The sequence below is a fragment of the Falco rusticolus genome, chromosome 9 (genome assembly GCF_015220075.1).
Source record: "Falco rusticolus isolate bFalRus1 chromosome 9, bFalRus1.pri, whole genome shotgun sequence".
Taxonomy (NCBI): Eukaryota; Metazoa; Chordata; class Aves; order Falconiformes; family Falconidae; genus Falco; species Falco rusticolus.
Window position 1 is genome coordinate 18,612,964 of NC_051195.1, and position 20,193 is coordinate 18,633,156.

The following is a 20,193-nucleotide window of genomic DNA, read 5'->3' on the forward strand; positions in this document are numbered from 1 at the left end:
GCCTTCTTGGCCACCAGGGCACACTGCTGGCTCATGGGCGGCTTGCTGCCCACCAGGACTCCCAGGTCCTCTGCAGAGCTGCCTTCCAGCAGGTCAACCCCCTGGCCTGTACTGGTGCGTGGGGCGTTTCCTCCCTGGGTGCAGGACCTTACATTTGCCTTTGCTGAACTTCATTATGTTCCTCTCTGCCCAACTCTGCAGCCTGTCTGGGTCTGGCTGGATGGCAGCGCAGCCTTTGGGTGTATCAGCCTCTCCTCCCAGTTTTGCATCATCAGCAAACTTGCTGAGAGTACCTGCTGTCTCCTCATCCAGGTCATTGATTAGTAAGCTGGATAAGACCGGACCCAGTACTGACTCCTGGGGAACGTCACTAGCTACAGGCCTCCAGCTAGACTCCATGTAGTTGATCACAACCCTCCGAGCTCTGCCATTCAGCTGGTTCTCAGTCTTAACTCACCGTCTATTCATCTAGCCCATACTTTCTGAGCTTACCTGTAAGGATGTTATGGGAGAGTGTCAAAAGTCTTGCTGACGTCAAGGTAGACAACATCCACCGCTCTCCCCTCATCTACCCAGCCAGTCATTCCATCATAGAAGGCTAGCAGGTTGGTCAGGCATGATTTCCCCTTGGTGAATACATGTTGACTGCTCCTGATGACCTTCTTTTCCTCCAGATGCTTTGAGATGACCTCCAGGACAAGCTGTTCCACCACCTTTCTGGGGATGGGGATGAGGCTGACCAGCCTGTAGTTTCCTGGGTCCTCCCCTTTGCCCTTTTTGCAGACTGGAGTGACATTGGCTTTCCTCCAGTCCTCAAGCATGTCTCCTGTCTGCAACTTTTCAATGATGATGGAGGATGGCTTGGCAATAACATCTGCCAGCTCCCTTGGCACTCAGGGGTGCATCCCATGGGGGCCCATGGATTTGTGGGTGTTACTTGCTTAAGTGACCTCTTAACATGATCCTACTCAACCAAGGGAAAGTCTTTCTTTCTCCAGACTTCCTCTTTTGCTTCCAAATAAACATGAGGAAGCACCATGATATCTAGCCCAGCAACCTTAGATAAGGCAAAACATCAAACAGCGCCCAAATAGCAGAATGACACAGTATAAACTAACTGCAAGGAAAGCCATCAGCTTCCTGAACTGATTTACTATGCAAGCATGTTAGCATGGTTATAAGCCTACATATAAGGCTGTAGAAGGCTCCTTTTTTTGCACGCTCCTTTTTCAGGGAAGAGGGGGGATAAAATTTGGAGAGTGTCAACAGAATTTGTCCATCTTAAAGTCTCAGCTCATTTAAGTACAAAAAAAATCTGAAAAATATTAGTAATGAAAAAGAGACACTGGAATTAATCAGCATAAAAAAATAATCGTTCAAATAGATGGATCTTTTCTGTGTAATGACTGCAAACTGCAATACTATTCATACAAATACCTTAGAGCAGGCAGAATTTTCAGTTTTAAGAACGTGGAGATGAAGTACGGGGTTTACTTTAAAGGCACAATGTTTAATCACTGAAAACAACCCCTCATGAGACTGAGATTTTCAAGACATAACATGGATAAGCCTGTATGAAAATGTCTCACCTGAAGGAGTCCTAAAATGCTGAGGCTTTCCTTTCTACTTTTATGTCGAAGAGTACAGGAAATTGGTGGGTTTAACAGAGTTTTAACAGTATCATCCAAGGCTACATAACCAGTTATTCACAGAAGTAATTACTTCACTGGATAGAACTATTAGTTATGAGATTATTATTATATGAATTATTATGAGATAAAGCCAAAAACAGATATTTAGGTCCCTTCCATTAGCTGAAAAATTAAACAGAAAATTAGAAAGTATGTGATTAAGGCATAGAAATGAGCTTGGCTGGAGCCTAATCTTGTGCTTTTTGTTGGCTAAAATTAGATGTTACTTTTCAGTATTTTCAGTATACTGAATAAGGCGGACAAGAAAAACAAGGGAATAAATCCCTCAGTAGTTCTAAAAGAAAATGAACTCAGTTTTCATAGGGCTGGCACTGGAGAAAGACAGACTTACAATTAAATCCCATATTTCCATTGTGGTTGTCAGCTATTCTAAATAAATTCTATGTTCTGAGTAAGAAATATCTGAATAAGCTTTACAGAGTTAGAAATAGCTACCAAGACAAAAAATTTAGAAACTGCAGTCTTGTTCCCTCTAGACCCTGGACAAAAGTGTTTCTTTCATAGACCTTGCTCAAAAGTATCAAAGTACTTCCAAAGTAAAAATTATTCATGCTCTTCTAAATTTTATTTTGAAAAACTAATCCTGAAAGTACAGCAGTTTCATCCACCAGGTGAGTTTTTCATATTCAATATCCTACTCAGTTATTTATGGGACACCTTTTATGCTCTTTTCCTCTCAAGTGTGAATCTGCTAGATTCTGCTTTATTCCATGTAAGAACTGCGTAACTTTTCATGACACAGTTCAAAGCTATTTGAGTTCTTCAAATATATTGCTTTTAGTGAAATTAAGATGTAACACTAAACAGTATTAACATCACAAGGAAGTGGCACCTGAAAAGATGTTTATCTGCTCACACAGTAGAACAGTACAGGAAAGAAAAATGGTGAATCTCCTCCAGTGTTTGGTTTTGGTTTGTTCTTGGGTTTGGGTTGGTTTTTTTGTTTGTGGGTGGTTGTTGTTGGTTGGTTTTTTTTGGGGGGGGGGGGCGTTATTGGTGTGGTTTTTAATGCAGTGGATATAGCTCTGCTGCAGGGGCTTTAAAATACAAGAATTCATTGTGATATTGGTTAGTTTTCCTTCAAGTGACACTAAAGATCATATGGAAAAAAATCTTACTTGTCTTTTAGTTATGAATGACAATATTATGCAGATTTACCTACATGGGGAAACAGAAATAATTCTAGAAACACGCATTCTTTCTGACTGTAACATATAAACCACACAAAGACATTAGTTCAAAATTTTTAATAAAATAAATTCAAATACATCTCATTCTCTGTCCATAGCTACATTGTTAAATATCAAAGAAATACATACTTTTAAGAAACTGGGGGGGCATGGGGGAAATCAGCCACAAAAGTTGGTATTTAACATAACTCAAAATTGAGTTTGTCAAGTTTGTCAAAATTAAGCAAATCCATCTTACCATCCACCATTTAACATAAACATTATCAATTCTTCAAAGACACTTTAAAATATTTACAACAAATAAATAACTGACATCACTTAAATGCTTTACAGTTTCCTGAATCAAGTGAGTAAAATCAAGAGTACCAATGCAAATAATGTATAAACACGTCTGGAAAATAATTCCCTCTACAAAAGGAATTGGAAGAGGAGGAAAACATAACAGTCTGTTGCATACCATACCTTAGAAACAGTACATATACACATCTACAGACTCCAATACAATCTTCATTTTCTTTTCTTGCGTGAGAGGTTGGATATGGCCCATATGCCTAAACAAGTAAATGCAGCAGCATGCAGTCTTGTTTGTCACCATGTTTTAAGGAAGGGACAAACCTGTTTACATGAGCTAGTACTGTAAAGTACATAAATACTCAGCCTTCAATAAACTGAAACGAGAACTTCAGCCTCACAGAAAAAGTACTGGAATGCCTTTTAAGATTAGTCCCATACTAACTGCCTTAAGACCTTTTCTAGCACTTGTCACTGTAAAAGTTCCCCCTGCTTTTATTTGTGTAAATACAGCATATTTTAAAATAGAATGTATGCCAAGAAACCAGTTTCCAAATTGCAAGATTTCTAATAATGTTACATACATCTTGTCATCTTTTATTGAAATGGTTGAAGAGCCTTTCATATGTACCAATCTGAAGATACATGCTTGTTCTTGCGTACAGAAAACTTAGACAAAAAAAGAAAGAAAAGATGCTTAAATTGTGGTCTGCTAAGTTCAGCTTCTACAGAGCTGACAAGTATATGAATATGAAAATCATTGCATTTTGTTCAAATTGGTTTATTACATTTCATTTTTAAAGAACAGATGTCTAACTACTAGTTTAAAAAGCAACATAACCATGTGTGTAACTCCTGGAATGGTGATAAAGCTAAATAACTAACAGCTTGAAACCCATATAAAATGTGGGTGTAATTTTTAAACTGTGTAATTCTTAACATTAATCTAATGAAGCCTAGAAGATCAAGTGTAAAAAAATGTTTATAGCTAACTACTGTTTATTTTGATCTGTCTCCTGATTTGACTCCAGGAAAATAACCACACTTCGGCAAATAAAAAATGTTGGACAACAGCAGTTCCACAGTAACAGATAGCTTTCTTTTTTTAAACTTCAAGTAATTTAGTCACCAATATAATTTGAAGACTGATAGTGTAGTTTTACAGGGAAGTCTAAAAAAACATTAGTTGAGGTGCAAGAATTGTTTCATAAGTTCATATGTGGTGAAAGCCACAGCCTGGGAAGGAATACAACGAATGTAATTTAGAGATAAACCACGGTATAATCCTCTTCGTATTCCATGTTGTTGATACACGTATTTCAGTGTCTGCACCATTGTACTGAAAAAAAAAAAATTCACATCATTATTGGATACACATGTGCAATAGCGAAAATCACTGTCTTTAAATACAAGACACTTGTTTTACTCTGTTCTTAAGAGATCTATAGAGAAAAAAAATGTGGGACTCCATATAGCAAAGCACTGTAGTGTTTTTAGGACTTAGAAGGCAGCCTGAGCTTCTGCAAGAAATCTGGACACAATGGCTGGGAATTGCAAAGAGTACAGTGCAATCCCATCTAAAGAAGTTTCAGTCTGAAAGACATATTCAGACATTTCACAACAGAACAGCTATGTATATTCTGTTGCCTATCTGGCAGGAAGCAGTTGAGAAGCATCAATTCCTCTTACAAACGTAATACAGAGTAACAGAAACAACATTTGCCCAATGTAGCACACACTTCTTGCATTACAGATCAGTATTTAGGCTCATATCCCATTCTCCTTCTTTAAGCACTCAATCATACTACCCATCCTTCTAAAGCTCTGCATATAAAATCTGCGTTTAGCTCTGTATTCTACAACTTGCAGGTGTGTAGCTTTCTCCACCATGACAAAGACCTAGTATTTTCTCTCAAAGGAAAAATGCTAGAATTTATGTTAAGTATTATATATATTTGACCTTCTTAAAAGCAGAATTTGCAAAGAGAAAAATTTTCCTCATACTTATACTGAAACAGAGCAAATGAATATTCAACACAAACCAACATAAAAAACTGTAAGGTGCTCAGGATTTCCCAGCTATTAGAGACATTGCTCTTTGAGAACATCTTCCACATGCCTCAAAGCTTCAAGATTCCCTACTTGTTATATCCTCTCATCCTCTAAAGACACAGACCTACTCTCCCTCAAGGCACGCTGCTCTTCAACATGGTCACAACAGTATTGTTAAACTGGGAAGCCTAATGTCTGTAAAAGTAGTTCTCACAAATGCAGAAAGTAAACCACTAAGAACAATTAACACATTTTTATTTTAAAAATAATCTGAAGTGGAAAAAAGCCAAGCAAAAACCCCCAACATTAAGGCTGTTAAGGAAAACAGAACAGCAACTTTCACCATAAGCAACATCTAGGTTGTTTATGAAAGCGCACTGAGACAGGCTGCTGTTAGTAAGATGCAATTCACCATGCAGGAGGTTCACACTATACACAATTCCACAAGATCAAAAGTAACCAAAATAAAACTGTCTGAGAATTGCTTGAGGCAATTTGAAATTCAGAAAGTTTTTCAAGACAAGAACCGATTTAATATTATGATTTTAAGGATATTACAGTACTTCCACTTCTACTGGATGAACCCCAACCACATGTGGGGTGTGGGACATTACCATAAATGTAAAAAAAGTCAAATAAAACAGTATTATGCAAAATCATGGTATGGAACAGATTCTGCACCATTAAAAAACACTGAAACATTTCATTTCAGTAGAAGCACGCAGTCTATCTCCTAGGGATTCTGCTGATGTTAGACAGACATCGCAAGCTGAGTTAGAATACAAAAAATTGTTACTAATACAAACACACATTACTAACAAAAGTGCCATTGTGATATCAGTTTGGGGGTTTTTTTTTAACCCCAGAGTGATAATGACAGTTTTTGTCGGTGTAGAAACTTACTCATTAAAAGAACAAAGACAACAACAACATAGTAGCTTGGGGGCTTTTTTTGTTTTGTTATTTTTAAACTTTAAGAATTTAACTTTGCTCACACATCTAAGAATTTGGTTACTACGGATAAAAAGAAAATACTTACAGGCACTTTTCAGAGTCTGGGAGAACTGCTCCTAACTGCATTCGCCTACGAGTTACATCAAGGGGATATCTACAGAGGAGATATTTGAACAGCAGTTCAACCAGGTGTGTGATGACTATATGAATATTGTTCAAAAAAAAAAAGAATACAAAGAAGTCCATGTGCAACCTCCAAGCTCCCTTTTCAGTGAGTCAGGAATCCGGCTCAGATTCTCAACACAGCTGAAAGTTCTCCAAAAAGGGAGACTTCCCCTATATAACCAAAACCAGCAAATCAGATCTCTTAATATATTCCATTTGGCACGAGTAAGGAAGACACATGAAGATCAGATGAGAATATAAAACAGTCTAAAACGCTGGAGGGAGAAGACACCTGAATCAAAAATAAAATTAACAGTTTAAGAATGAATAGAAAATTACATTTGTAATGCAGTGATTTAGTGAAAAAAATTATGCCATGTAAGTCCATTAAATTATTTATGGACAAAATAAAATGACAAGAACAGCATGAGAATGGAGAAAGCAGGCAAAGTAGTAAGAAAAATTAACACCAAATACAGTATCTAAGACTTGTTATTTTTTTAAAATTCTACGGCTTTACAGGTCACATCGTTTTGAAAATAAATTGGAATAATAAAATTCTGCACATTATGTTCGTGGTCAAAACTTCATAGCTTACCAAAAAGGATTTCAACCAATTTTAGGAGATTTAACTGAATTTGTTTAATAGAATCAATGCATGTATCTTTACAGAGCCTGAAGATTAAATAGATATTTAATAAATGAAACAATAGGAAACTGAATTCCAGCATCTGATTAACCTGTTTTAAAAACTTTATTAATAACTAGACTTACATAAAATCATGTTCTCAGATAAAAGTTTCTTTAGAATGAACAGCTATACAGGAAAAAAAAACCCCGAACAATACCCAAACTTACGATATCGTCTGAGCTATTGCTCCAGCTATGCCACCACACAGCAGATTTACATGTGTTTTCAAAACTAAGACATCGGGATTATCTAATGAAGGCCGTCCAAGCAAGTTAGGTGCTTGAGCAAGTCCAATGCTCTTTAAGGTACCAAAGGTAAAAAATGAAAAACCTAAAAGGAAATTTATGTACTTTCATAAAAAAAGCAAACTATTTGTTGATGCATCATCATCATAAACAAAAAGCTGCAAATATAAAATGAAGCTACTTTCCAATTCTTTTAGAAGTTTTTCTTAAGCAGAAAGAAATAGATAAACACTACTTTGAACTTCTACAGTAAAATCTGTCCAAATGAATTAGCATTTACAATTAACATTAAAAGAATACTTTAACTGAGCTAAACTGTGGGTTTTAAATTACTGGACTGCTGTTAAGAGTAACTCCTAAGATCTTTTTAACTGGAGAACATCTCTCATCTCTTAAATATGAGCGTAGTTTCGCTTGGAAGTTCTGATGTCCCTTCAACCCACGTGACCCACTGCTTTAGCTTCTGTAAGCATTTACAGAAGAGTCGCCAGGAGATGGAGCCAATGCAGAGGCTCTTAGGCCTCCATCTACAGAGTGCTCGACTGTCTCATGGATCTATCTGTTTGAGAGAAATATCCTACACGCTTTCTTGTGGGAAAACTGGGAAGAAGAGAAAGAACCACTACTTAAACTCTCTTCCTTTCAACTCCAAGTTTCAGAAAAATTAGGCTATGCCTGTTGAAGATGCTTTAACGCACGTTGATGAATTCTAGGTTGGGATTAAAGAGTTGCAAATGCTTCTACTGGCCACCCCTCTGCATTCAGTAAAAACCAGAATACTGGATTTTAACAGAAGCTAATTAACTAAGTACGTGGATATATTATGTAAATTTAGTAGCACACGTAACTGCTGAAGGATTGCCTCGTTCTGTTTTTAACTTACCCGCATATGGTGCCATTCCTACAACAGTTGGCATCAGCCCTCTGTAGAACCCACAAAAACCACCTTCCTTGGAAAGAAAAATACAAGTATATTTGTGGCAAGAAACACAACAAATGTTGTACAAGTTATACAACTGTTCATACAGATTCACATGACAGCAATCTGACTAGATCATCTAGCACCAAGGAGCTAACATCAAGTTCCATTTCTTGTGCCTGAAGAACTGAGGGGACAACTGCCTGGCTCCATAGGAGACGAAGTGAAAATGAAAGAGAAAAAATCTACATCAAACAGCACAATCTAGGAGACATTTCTGCATTTATACATATCCCTCCCTCCCCAAATTTTTTTCCACTATTACTACTCGCTCTTGAAAAGCAAATTCTCTGCTGTTTTTGACCTCCCATTTATATGTGTCTTAGCAGCCTTAAGTAGAAGGAAGCATCCAGATAATTTTTTACATTAAAAAATTCAATGTGCACGCAATGAAGTCATGTTATTTTCCACCAAGCCATTATTTTCAATGCAGTGCAACATTCTTTAAAAAGCATATTTTGCTTTGACAGAACTGAAGATTAAAAGAAAAAATACCTTTGTGTAAATCATCTTGAATGCATGGATAATTCCCATGTACTTGTGTTCCCCTTTTACTTGGAATGCCAGACGAACTCTAACCATATCAAGAGGGTAAGTACAAATCACTGCTGTAATACCTTTATTGAAAACAAAAACAAAACAAGCAAACAAAACTCACCTACACCTTATCTGATTCTAGAATTAGTTTGAAAATGAAAATTTCCTTTTGTGGCAGTGAATATAATAGCATATACAAATTTTGTTAAAGAAACACTTGAAGTCACTTAGCAGCAAATAGAAACACTTAACTCCAGCAACACACAAAGGGTTTGTGTTTATACTTGGTGTTCACCGAAGCTGCACATCTAGGCCTTGATTTTCCAAAGAATTTATGGACCTAACTGTATTCACATAAGCAATTTTTTTTAAGTCCATGGCTCACAAGCATCAGGCTACTCAAGTTCATCACCTTTACTGGATTGCAACCACAAAACCTAATCCTACCATATCATAAAAAAAATAAAATAAAAGAAACCCATCAAATTTACACGTTTAATTTCAGAAAGGTTTTGTCACAATTTGCTGTGATTACTGGATATGGGTACATGTAGCCACTGCATCTGAAAATGCAAAGTATATTCTAATGACATTTAAAATAAATTGAGGATTGTACTGATAAAGAGTACTTAACAGTGTTGCATTACTGCATTTTAATAGTTGTTATACCAGCACTTCCATTTTAAAACTCTGACCAAAAAAAGCTATTTCTACACTTAAGATGCCAAAATAATCAAATCTTAGGATTCATCCAGTTATAAGCTGCTTCAAAACTGATTACATGCTGACCAACTTGCAATTCTGGGAACAGAACAACTCCTCTAACAGTTACCTGAATAACAAGTACTTTCCTACTGCTAATTTTTGAGGTAAACCACTCAATTGCTGACAAATTATTTGGAAGGAATAGTTTAAAATATTTACTAAAAAACAGATGTAATTTTCTGGTGCTATACCACTATCACTAAAAATAAAAATTAAAAAAAGAAAAACCAAAACCAAAAAACTGGGAAAAGGAGAAAAGAAAAAAAACCTTTGCGATCGGTATTGTTTTCTGGCAGCTGCTCTGATTTAGCTAAACATCACCCTTAAAAACTAGTCCTACAGAAGATAAGCACACTTTTTAAGAAGTTGTAGTTTCCTGCTAGCATTAGTTTTAATAGTCTCTTAATGATATCTCTTTGTAGGTGTATCATTTCCTGGTTAAAAGAAAACAATGGGGCGGGGGAGCAGGGAACCAAACCAACAACAAAACCCAAACACAACAACTCAGCAAAGAAACTTCATAACTTTTATGTCTGGAGAGAAAAAAAACCAACACAACTTTAAGCTGAATGGTCTGACAGAAGATATCAGGATTAGATGGGAAGAAAAAACCAAACACCATAAGCAAGCTATCCAAAAAGCTGACACTGGTCAACTGTCAATTGAGACTAAAGTTTGTGGTCTTCTGGAGTATCCTACTAGCAATTTCTTTCAGAAGACAAAAACATCTCTTCCAGAGATTTTTGGATGATACCTCTGAACACAAAGCAGACATGTGCAGTTGATTTCTGATGTTGTCTCACCCACAGGGTTCAAAGGTCAGAAGCTGCAAAACACCAAAGCAACTTTAGGACTGTTTCCACTGACCAGTATTATTAAATGCAATCCCTCACACTACAGCATTTTTCTAATGGCTTGCCTGAGATATCCAGAAATACCGTAAAATGGATTAAATCAGTTTCAAAAAAAATGTAAGAGAAAAAAGGCTTTTACAGAGTGTAAGAGTTCACAGGAAAGTCATCCTACTTCACAAACAGAGAACTTTATCCCCCTTCTTTCCAATCATGCACTGATAGCACCCAGGAATATTCTCGGAACAAAAACTAGCAAACAGACCAACCAAGAGCTTGGTGAATGCCCTAACTAGTGCAAGCACTAACTAGTGAACACAGTCAAAAAATAGTACAACTAAAAAAAAAAAAAATCAGATGGAACTAAAAGAAACCATATGTAGTAAGGATTTTAATAGGAATTTTTTTTAAAAAAAACTTAAAATCCTCTAGCCATGAATTCTGAAAAACACCCTGGATTTCTAACATCAGCCACAAAATATGCTTTCTTGAAGCAACTGGGAGAGGCATGTTACTGCTTGCTGTTCATATAAGCAAAATGTGCATACAAGGGATCAAGATTTCCTTTGGAGCTCAGAAGACACACTATCCTTTCTGAGAGGAACAGCAGCCAACTTTGGGACAAAAAGTCATTGTGGGAAGTCTACACAATTACTAACTTCATCTTCCTAAGTATTATGAATTATCAGAAGTCAGACCACAGCATCTTAAGGCTGATTCCCCATCTTGAAGAAGCAAAGTCTGTCCCAAATAATGAGTTGAGCCAAAAATGTCTCTCGTGGTTGGTTAAACAGGATAGAATTGGAAGTATCTCAACATTTAATATACATACTGCAATTCCCAGTGTCTGATCTGAAATGATCGTAATAAGGCAATGTAGCAACTCCTTCCTTTAAGGAACCACTTCTTCAAGCATAGCAGACTTTTTATTGCACATTCTGACGCAGAAGTCAAGGAAGTCAGGGGAACAATATTCTTCACTTATCATATTGTCCTCAAGCACCTTTGACCACTCTTGGGGACAAGATACTGGATTATATAGACCTTTACTGAGATTTAGCATTTATGAAGCACAACAGGAATTAGACTGACTGTTGATTTGCTTCCCAGGCTTTGGGAGTTAACAGTGAGATTAGCTGTAGAGGGATTTATCTCTGTCTTCCAATTTCCCTACTATTCCCCTATTCTTAGTAGTTTTTTCTTTGAAAATAAAAACTTAAGCACATCTGGAGGAAAAAAAAAAACCCAAGTGTAACCCCACATTTACAAAGATTAAGTACTGCAAACATATCAGATAAACAAACTTTTATAATTTCTGTATCATGCTCGTTGTACTTAGCAATAACTACGTAGATCAAATTAAGTACTACCAGGCGAATCAGAAGTATAAGTTCAAAAAGTGATAAGCACAAGTCACAGACTTGAACTGTGAAAGATATGCTCCTTAACTCGTATTATGAAGATTAATTTATTAAGGAGGCATCTTCTGAACAAGACAAAGCTTCAGGAACTACATGTAGAGAGAAATAGCTGACATAGATGACAAAGAATATTTATCAGACAGGTTAAGGAGCTGCCTCATTTAAGGCCCTAATATTTCTAGACCTCCAATATATAGTTGTTTCCTTCTGAAATGCACCTGAAGAAATAAACAGTACAAATTCTTTTAAACTGTTAACTCAAATAGGTAACTGTTAATTACATACTATTTCAAATTGAGACAATCAGTATCCTCCTAGATCAATACTGTTTTACTAAAAGTAAAAACAAAAACATGCTTTCTGTATCAATTTCATGGAATTCGAGTTTATGCTAGATAACATCTAGTTCTTTTTGGCTTTTTTTAAATTAGTCAAGTGCAGGGGAGGAAATACACATTCCTGTGTTGTAATTCAGATTTTTCAATTAGAAAACAAACAAAATATTTAATTTGCAAAATCATCCTGTGATACAAGTATTATTTGGTCATTTTGTTTCCTAAACCCCACTAACCTCTATGATTTCTCTATCTTCTCCTCAGCTCTCTGTTTCCTTAAAAGAAGTTATACACCATTTATCTGTTAATGAGGTGCTAGAACTGAAATTTGAATCACACAAGACTCAGGAAATTCAGAGTTAAAAGTTTCCACAGTAACTTTAACTTGGCCTCCTCAAATATATGCATTACAATAGGTTTTCCTTTTCCCCCACTTCACTACCCCCCCATCACATTGGCTTGGTTTTTCCCCAGTGGATATGCTTTTGATCCTGTTCATCACTAACAGAAGATACTCAGATGTTTCCCACCACTTTGAAGCTGATTCAGGTCTGTTGCCTGCTAGTAACGCTGGAAACGGTGACATAAGCAAGATTTAAGTATCAGTAGCATATGCAGAAGTGAAAGCAGACAGCTGGGTGACTAGACGGTGTAGAGGGGACAGAAAGGAAAAGGAGACAAGGATTATCCATTTCCAACTGCTAACATTAGGTTCCAGGAAATTGTAAAGATGCCCCTCCACCAACACTGGGGTACATGCAGCACGCAGTCTCCTTCAGTCACCCAAACTGGGAAGAGACAGAATAAAATCCAGGTCTCTGACAAGGCCCCTGAAAAAGCTAATAAGCTTTTCTTGGGTGGTGGAGGAAGGTGGAATGTAAAATTTTCTTTAGTACAGTTAAAGTCGGGGGAAAGAAAGAAAAAAAAAATCTATATACTCTTCCCCATTTCCTTCAGATAGAAAGCCAACCAGGTTCTGGAACATAGCTTGCTAAATGGCTTTTGCTAGTGTTTAGGACTTCTGACCTGTTTCACTTCATTCTCCTTCCTTTTCCTCTGATGCCATGCGAAGCCTAAATACTTCTGTGAGGTCTTCTTGTTTAACTAAAGATAGTATTGACAAGCCCCAGTATTTTTATTCAAAAGAAGCTAAATATTAATATTCATAACTATTTACCGACTGTCACTAGACAGTATTAAGCCAGTTTTACAAAGTAAAAGCAAGCGAAGAAGCACCTTGATTAACAATCAGTCCACTATTACTTACCTTTCCCTGTTTTTTCTTAGCTACTTTTCGCTGAATGATTAGCAAGAGGAAAACAGAAATGTATTATACTATATACTGGCAGTTTACAAATGGGTTTTCCCACTGCTGTTGCATTAATGGATAAATGATGGGTTTTTAACATTCACACACGATCTAACAGAATCATGGCAATCCTGCGCTGGATATTAAATAGACGTTTCTGGCAAATCCAAAGAATTCACCAATTAAGGAACTGCAGTTCTCCCTATTTCTATGGGCTTATATTCAACCTAGCAGCAATGGCAGACAGGCTGATGAGCCAATTCTACTAAAACCTGCATCTTTATACCTCATATCTTGATGACACTAGATTTTTCCTTTTTAAAAGCCATAATAAACACTGTAAAATCTGTGCTCTACAACACAGCACAGAATTCAATGCTTGAACAAAAAAAAGAATACTCTTAGACAAACAATTTTCAGTTAGGCAACTATTTGTTACATTAACCATTTACTAGTATTTTTGCTTAATACAAATTTGCAACAGTTTGACCTGAAAACACATCAAATCATCCTCTAAACAAATATTAACTTTTCAGCAAAAGGGATGTCTGAAATCCAAGTACCTGCCATGGATCCAGCCATTAATCGATGCACGTGCCCTGAAATCCCAAGTTGTTTCTTTATTACCTACAAAATATGGAACATTTACAATAGTCATGTATCAGAAAATACAGGGAAGTGCATCACAGTTTATTAGCACATTAATGCAAAGCCTGTAGCTATTTCCAAGAAGTTTGCAACACTAGAAATTCAAACCAGAGCACTTGATTACTGTTAAAAGAATTCACTGAACATTACTGCCGTTACCAATTTCTTACTAAAAACATGAAAGTGCTAAAATTCTACTAACAAAGCAAAACCATTAGTTAAAAGTGGTTTTACTGTTTCCTTCAGAAACTAGGTTTTTTATTTCGTTCCCTTTAATGTGTGTCAAACAAGGCAAACTGAACGCTATCCTTGTTGCATGATAGAGGGCAAAGGACACCGAGCAAAGTTGAAAAGTGAAACATTTAAGAGTAAATTTTTCATCTGTGCAGTATGTGAAATGTATTCCTATAAATATATTTTTAAGATTTTGTTTAACTGGATTTAAAAAAAAAAAAAAAGAAGGAGGAGACGAGAGAAATTGGACAAGCATTTGAGAGCAAGAACTTCCTATGTTACCTTACAACCTAGAACGAAGTTGGAAACTGGTTTCCAGGCTTTTATCAAATAACTGAGACTATTTAAGAAGCGGTTTCTGTTACAAAGAAGATAATTTTGTTATTTTTTTTTCCTTATACAGAAACTTACATCAACAGCATTTATGATTTTACTATAAAAAAAGAACATACAAAACTCACTACAGTTGCTTCTTTGTATCAGCCATCTGAAATTTGCTCTTTAAGGAAGGGAATCACAATTTCAGTCTATCTTCAGTAAAAATCATGCAATTTACTTCACTGGGTACTAAATCGGACTGTTCAAACACAGAACTCATTGCTAACAGTAAAACAGTATTTTTCATTACATATCAGCAATGTTTAAAGATGTATTCATGCTAACACCTGACCTCCAAAAGATTACAGGAATTCATTTTGTATTTATTATGAAAGAGTAAATGTGTGAAAGCAGAAAGGAATCCACAAATCTTGCTGTACCCTGGAATAAGCATTTTCTCTTCCAGGTAATTTTTTAGCTAGAACCTGACCTAGTCATTTGTCAGGTCAAATGTAACAGTCATATCCAGACAGACTTTCAAGTTTAGGTTACTCTATCCATCAAGTAGGAAGATCCCCAACACACTATAATAAAAGGTTCCATTTTACGTTTTGTTCCTATGTTATTCACAAAGGGCTACCTTACAGCAATACAAATAGCAGCAGACTTTATATTACCTTTTTCTTTTATTAAAAAACACAGCATTATTTTCAACAATAAAAAGGTACAAGAATTGGTGGGAATTTTTTTCCTTGAGCAGCACAGCAAAAAGTTTCACTGTTGCACTGCCATTTTTAATGGCTAGATTCAGATAAAATTAAGCAATCTTAGAAAAGACATGCAGCTAATTAGTGAAACACAGAAGTTACAGTGTTAGTTTCAATCACTTAAAAAATCTGCATTCATTGTAGGCAGAAAAAAAGAAAAGGAAAACAAAATAAATTAGCTACCTTTTTATATTGGTCAAATGCCATAAACTGAATTGCGCCATACGGAAAGATTCTAATCATCATTGCCCCATTTCCTTTATACAGCCCAAGGTAACCTTCCTTTTTGGGGACAGCACACAATGTAGAAAACACTCCTGCCAGCAATACAAAAAGAGGTATTTAACAATTACACTGTGGGGAGAGGGGAAAAAAGAAATCAAGTAAATATTACTAACAATAAGAAAGTATGCACAGAACTAAGGCTGAATCACGTTGTTCACGTAACTATGGAGAGTGGAAAATCCACTTTCAATGCTCATACATTGCCAGAAGGAAGAGGTTTAAGGTTAAGTTTTACCAGCTTCCTCACCTCCCAGCCTCAGTGAACCCCTTTCTGAACTCATGCATTCAGGCCTCAAGACGTGCCCACGTAATCCTATTGCAGATGATACTATCCACCCACAGAAGCTAATACTAGAAACAGAAGGAAGGAAACTGGTTGACTTTGCAATTCAGTGAATTCAAAATAAATACTTTAAAAAAATCTAAAACCACGGGAAAACAATCTAATATTGCTACATGCTAAATTACAGATTAAGTGCCATCACTGAGGGAACAAAGTAAACAAGTTTAAGACTCTCATTACTTACAACTTAAACATCTCACACTTCCTGTCCAGAGCTATTGCAACAAGAAGCAATCCTACTCCCTTTTAATAGGTGGGAAATAATGCAAGATCACACAAAGTTTGGGCAAAACCTACAGTTTTATTATAAACATAATATTAGTTACGTGCAATTGCTATCAAATTGACTCTAATATTCTTTTTAAAGAAATAAATAGTTAAACAGTTTTCATTCACACGCAACTACTTAATAACATAAGAGCTGAACACGAAAAAGGCTTACACGTTTATCTTACTTTCAGGCCAAAAAAAAAAAAGTAGTTGACAAACTTTCATTTGAACTTTAAATAAAAAGTATTAATTAATTTCTGGGGTTCTAAGAATACAGTACTAAGTATATTTTTAAGATGTCACATTTATTACATGCTTCTGAAAACCCTTATGCCATGATTAGAATTTCTCTCTTCTCTGCAATGATGAACAGTATTGTTTTTAATTCTTAAAACACATGCTCTGAGATCCATGCAGCACAAACTCCACAGAGCAAGGGCAGTAAAAACATTTACTGAGGACTTTGAACTACTCCATCGTATCTCTGCACTTAGAGGCATCTCATTCACATAATTTTCTTTTTTGCTTGCATGTAACAAGGACATGCATTCAAGTCAGACATTTCAAATAATCAGCATCACATCTAACACCCTAAACAGCGAATAATACAAGATTTTACTTGCCAATTATGGCACAGTACAAAGCAAACAGAAAATAAGGATTTAAAATATCAGTCAAACCAATTATTTCAGGCTTCAATTCTTAGACTACAGATTTGAGCACATAGTTACGTGACTGTTAGCAAAACACCACATTTACTTGAGTTTCCCTTTTTGGTACAGTGAAGTGAATATATATCCATTTAATTTTGTTTCAAGATTTATTTTTCCAGCCTTCTAAAAAAATGTATCTTTAGCATCTAAGTTAAAAATTCCGAAGTTTCATTACATGTAAAAGTAACCAATTCAAAATTATTATTTTTTTTCTTGACAACTGTAACACACTTAAATTTCGGAACATATGATGACATTTCAAGAACAAATGACATAAGACACCTCAAATACTATGCACAAGAGGGCACTGTTACAGCCCCACAGAGAATGGTTCTGAACATGCTGACAACTGTGAGTTTATTCTCTCACCATGATGCAATAGAGATGCCGAACATGGATCACCTGCGCCTTATGCCAAGCACAAATCCACTTTATCTTCATACCAGCCACACTGCTGTCTGCGAGCATAAGCGCATGTGAGTCTTGCTGGATTCAGCGGTCACAGCCTTGTAATCGCCAGCCCCTGCGACAGCTGCTGAGCTCCAAAAGCACCGATCCCCACAGCCCTCTGGAACCAGCCCACCACCGTGGCAGACTGCAGCAGCCACCAGCGGTGACAGTTCTTACATAAATGGTCCAGGCTTTGAACCTGTGATTACCAGTCTCCTGCTGCCTTTGGTAAGCGGAAGATCAAGCCTGGCTCTTACACGCCTTATTGAGGATTATTCTGACATCTCAGTCTTCAAGACATCAACCGATACTGCAACTTATTCACACAGGGCTTTCTTTTTCTTTTCAAACACCTCACAAAACACAGCACGGAGACTGACCAGATACAACTTTCTGCCCCATTAGTACTTTTGTTATCAACCACATCACTGAATAAATCGACATACCCAAACCATACATGCTGCATTTAAAACCAAAAATTAAAGACACACAGCAGCCATCTTACCTAGATGTTTATAATGGTGGTTATGAGCTTGCAGCAAAATCTTCACTCGATCCAGTGGTGCAGTAGTTGTTTTGGCACAACACCCTGCAACACCTTTCCAAGAGGGGAAACAGAAAAGCGACAGGATGAAGAAGTTCTTTGCATGAGCAGATAAACACGGGATTCTTTTCTAACGTATTTTTAAACGGAACTGGGGAGGAGAAACTCAGTTAGGGACTGGAAAAAGCCGCGGTGACGAGTAAACAGCCTCTATTAGAGGTATGTTACAAAACCCTTAAAGCCTTAACGAAACGTATAAGCTACTTTTCCTGATTAAACAAACCCAGGCTACTGTCTCTCTCAGCTGCTGAAGTCAGAGCAAAGGCTTTCAGAAAAAGTTACTCAAGAGTTTTCTGCCCTGTGTCCCCCTTCCGTTCGAGGGGCACACAGCCCTGGCTGCCCTTCCCGGCGGAGCGCGCTACGTGCCCGCCGCGGACCCCGCGGGGTCCCACCGCCAGCGCAAGCGCGACGGGAAAACTTCCAGCGAGCATCCTGCCGCCGCCCTGCCAACCCTGCGGCGGGGCCAGCGCCCCGCAGCCAGGCGGGCTGGCTGTTGTTTCTCTGCGAGGTGAACAAGGTGCTGGCTCGGCTGCCCGCCCGCCGGGCACCACCGCAGTACTCACACCGGCGGCCCGGGACGCGGGTGACCCGCCTTCCCCGACCGGGGCGTGGGCTCTCCCAGCACTTTGCCGGCGGCCTGCAGGGCTGTCGCTGGCTGACACACGTGCGTGTCACTCGCGTGTGCCGCGTCACCTGCGCTACCGCGTTCCGGGGAAACGGGGCGCCCCCTGCTCCCCTAGGCGGCGGTGCCCCGGGCAGCAGCCTTACCGCGGGCACTGACGGAAGCGACCTCCCGCAGCCCGGCTCCCCGGCTAAAGCCCGGCCGCCCACCCCTGGCAGCCCGCGGAGCCCGGGCACCGCGCAGGGCCCGCCCGGGGCACCCACCTCCGGCGATGAAGGAGCGCAGCCAGTAGAAGTCGCGCCGCGCCGCGCCCGGGGGCAGCGCGGCGCCGGGCCCCGCCGCCGCAGGAGCAGCCATGGGGCAGGGCTGGGCGGGGGGCGGGCGGCGGCGGCTCCCTCAGGCGGCGAGCGGCCGGCGCGGGCGGCGCATGGTGCCGCGCGGGGCCCCGGCCGCGGCGCAGGGGCGGAGCTCGGGGCGGCCCGCGCCGTCACTGCGGTCCCGGCCGCGCCGCGCCATGCCCGGGGCCGCCGGGCCGCGCCGCGGCGCCTGCGGATCGCGTCAGAGGCGGCGGTGGCGGGGCGGTGCAGCCCGGCCCGCCCCTTCCCTCCGCCGCCTCGCCCGGGTAGGAGCCGCGTTGACCCGCCCGGAGTCGCCGCAGGGGCCGGTTCGCACCGTGCAGCTGCCCCGCGGCGGGCCGGGGGTCGGCTGGGCGGGAGCCCGCTTCGCGGCTGGCCCCGAGAGCTGCTCCTACCCCCGGGGCCGCTTGCTGCCGCCTGCAAGTGGCCCGGTTCCAAATAATAACATAGTTCTAGACCCGTAGCTGCGTGTAACCGAAACAAATACCTGTAAATTTCATTAGGCTATACAATAACATGCATCGGCTTTTTTTTTTTTTTAAACATTTAAATATCTACCTAAACTTCATGTATCAGTATTTCTTCTGTCTACAATTACGGTTTCATATCTAGCAAAAAATAGTCTTTTATTCATATTCAGGTTTCATTATGCATCAGAAAGGGAAGCAGATATATATAAAAAAAAAAAAAAAAAAAAAGAGTTCAGCTTTTTCAGAATCGGGAAGGTCAAATCCAGTATCATCTCTGCAGCTGTTAACATTTTTTGCAATTTTTTAGGTTCTCTGCAGTGTGTCTGTTGAATACAGCATATAGAGCTTTTGAGGAGGTATTTAGTTAAACATTTATCCTCAACACTTGGGGGGGGGGGGGAACCCCAAAAACAAACATGCTCCCTGAAAGCTGTTGCATGGTGTGAGGACGGAGATGACACTTGATGCTAGACACTGGTGTGAAAGTTAATGCTGTCAGCTTTTCTCTGTTTTCTGCAGTTACTCATGTATCTCTCATACACTTTTTGCCTCATACATCCTGACCTGAGTGTCAAGTATTTCATATACCAAAAACCCTTTTAAAAATGTCAGTTTT

The 20,193-nt window shown here is 38.9% G+C and overlaps 1 protein-coding gene across 4 annotated transcripts; it reads right to left on the bottom strand.

Annotated features, from left to right (window-relative positions):
* Positions 1–2,944: 2,944 nt before the first annotated feature.
* Positions 2,945–19,147, bottom strand: SLC25A16 (solute carrier family 25 member 16). Of its 4 annotated transcripts, XM_037399504.1 has the most exons (10): positions 18,412–18,846; positions 18,031–18,123; positions 15,997–16,100; positions 15,648–15,781; positions 14,061–14,124; positions 8,775–8,896; positions 8,184–8,250; positions 7,223–7,385; positions 6,285–6,353; positions 4,290–4,532 (listed from the first exon to the last, which is right to left on the bottom strand). In XM_037399504.1, exons 3-10 carry the CDS (start codon positions 16,028–16,030, stop codon positions 4,376–4,378), a joined length of 810 nt encoding a protein of 269 aa, XP_037255401.1. In that variant the 5' UTR covers positions 16,031–16,100; positions 18,031–18,123; positions 18,412–18,846; the 3' UTR covers positions 4,290–4,375. The 4 variants fall into 4 exon arrangements, with proteins under 4 accessions (XP_037255400.1, XP_037255401.1, XP_037255403.1 ...); XM_037399503.1 differs by lacking the exons at positions 15,997–16,100; positions 18,412–18,846 and adding an exon at positions 19,015–19,147 and having other exon boundaries at positions 2,945–4,532; XM_037399506.1 differs by lacking the exons at positions 15,997–16,100; positions 18,412–18,846 and adding an exon at positions 18,898–18,975.
* Between the last annotated feature and the right edge of the window lie 1,046 nt (positions 19,148–20,193).

Coding starts and splice junctions, on each gene's coding strand:
- SLC25A16 (XM_037399503.1), bottom strand. CDS start 19,108: ATGGCTGCTCCTGCGGCGGCGGGGCCCGGCGCCGCGCTGCCCCCGGGC. Junction 7,386..8,183: donor AGGAATGGCACCATATGCGG/GTAAGTTAAAAA, acceptor ATTTCCTTTTAG/GTTTTTCATTTTTTACCTTT. Junction 6,354..7,222: donor GCAATAGCTCAGACGATATC/GTAAGTTTGGGT, acceptor TCTCCTCTGTAG/ATATCCCCTTGATGTAACTC.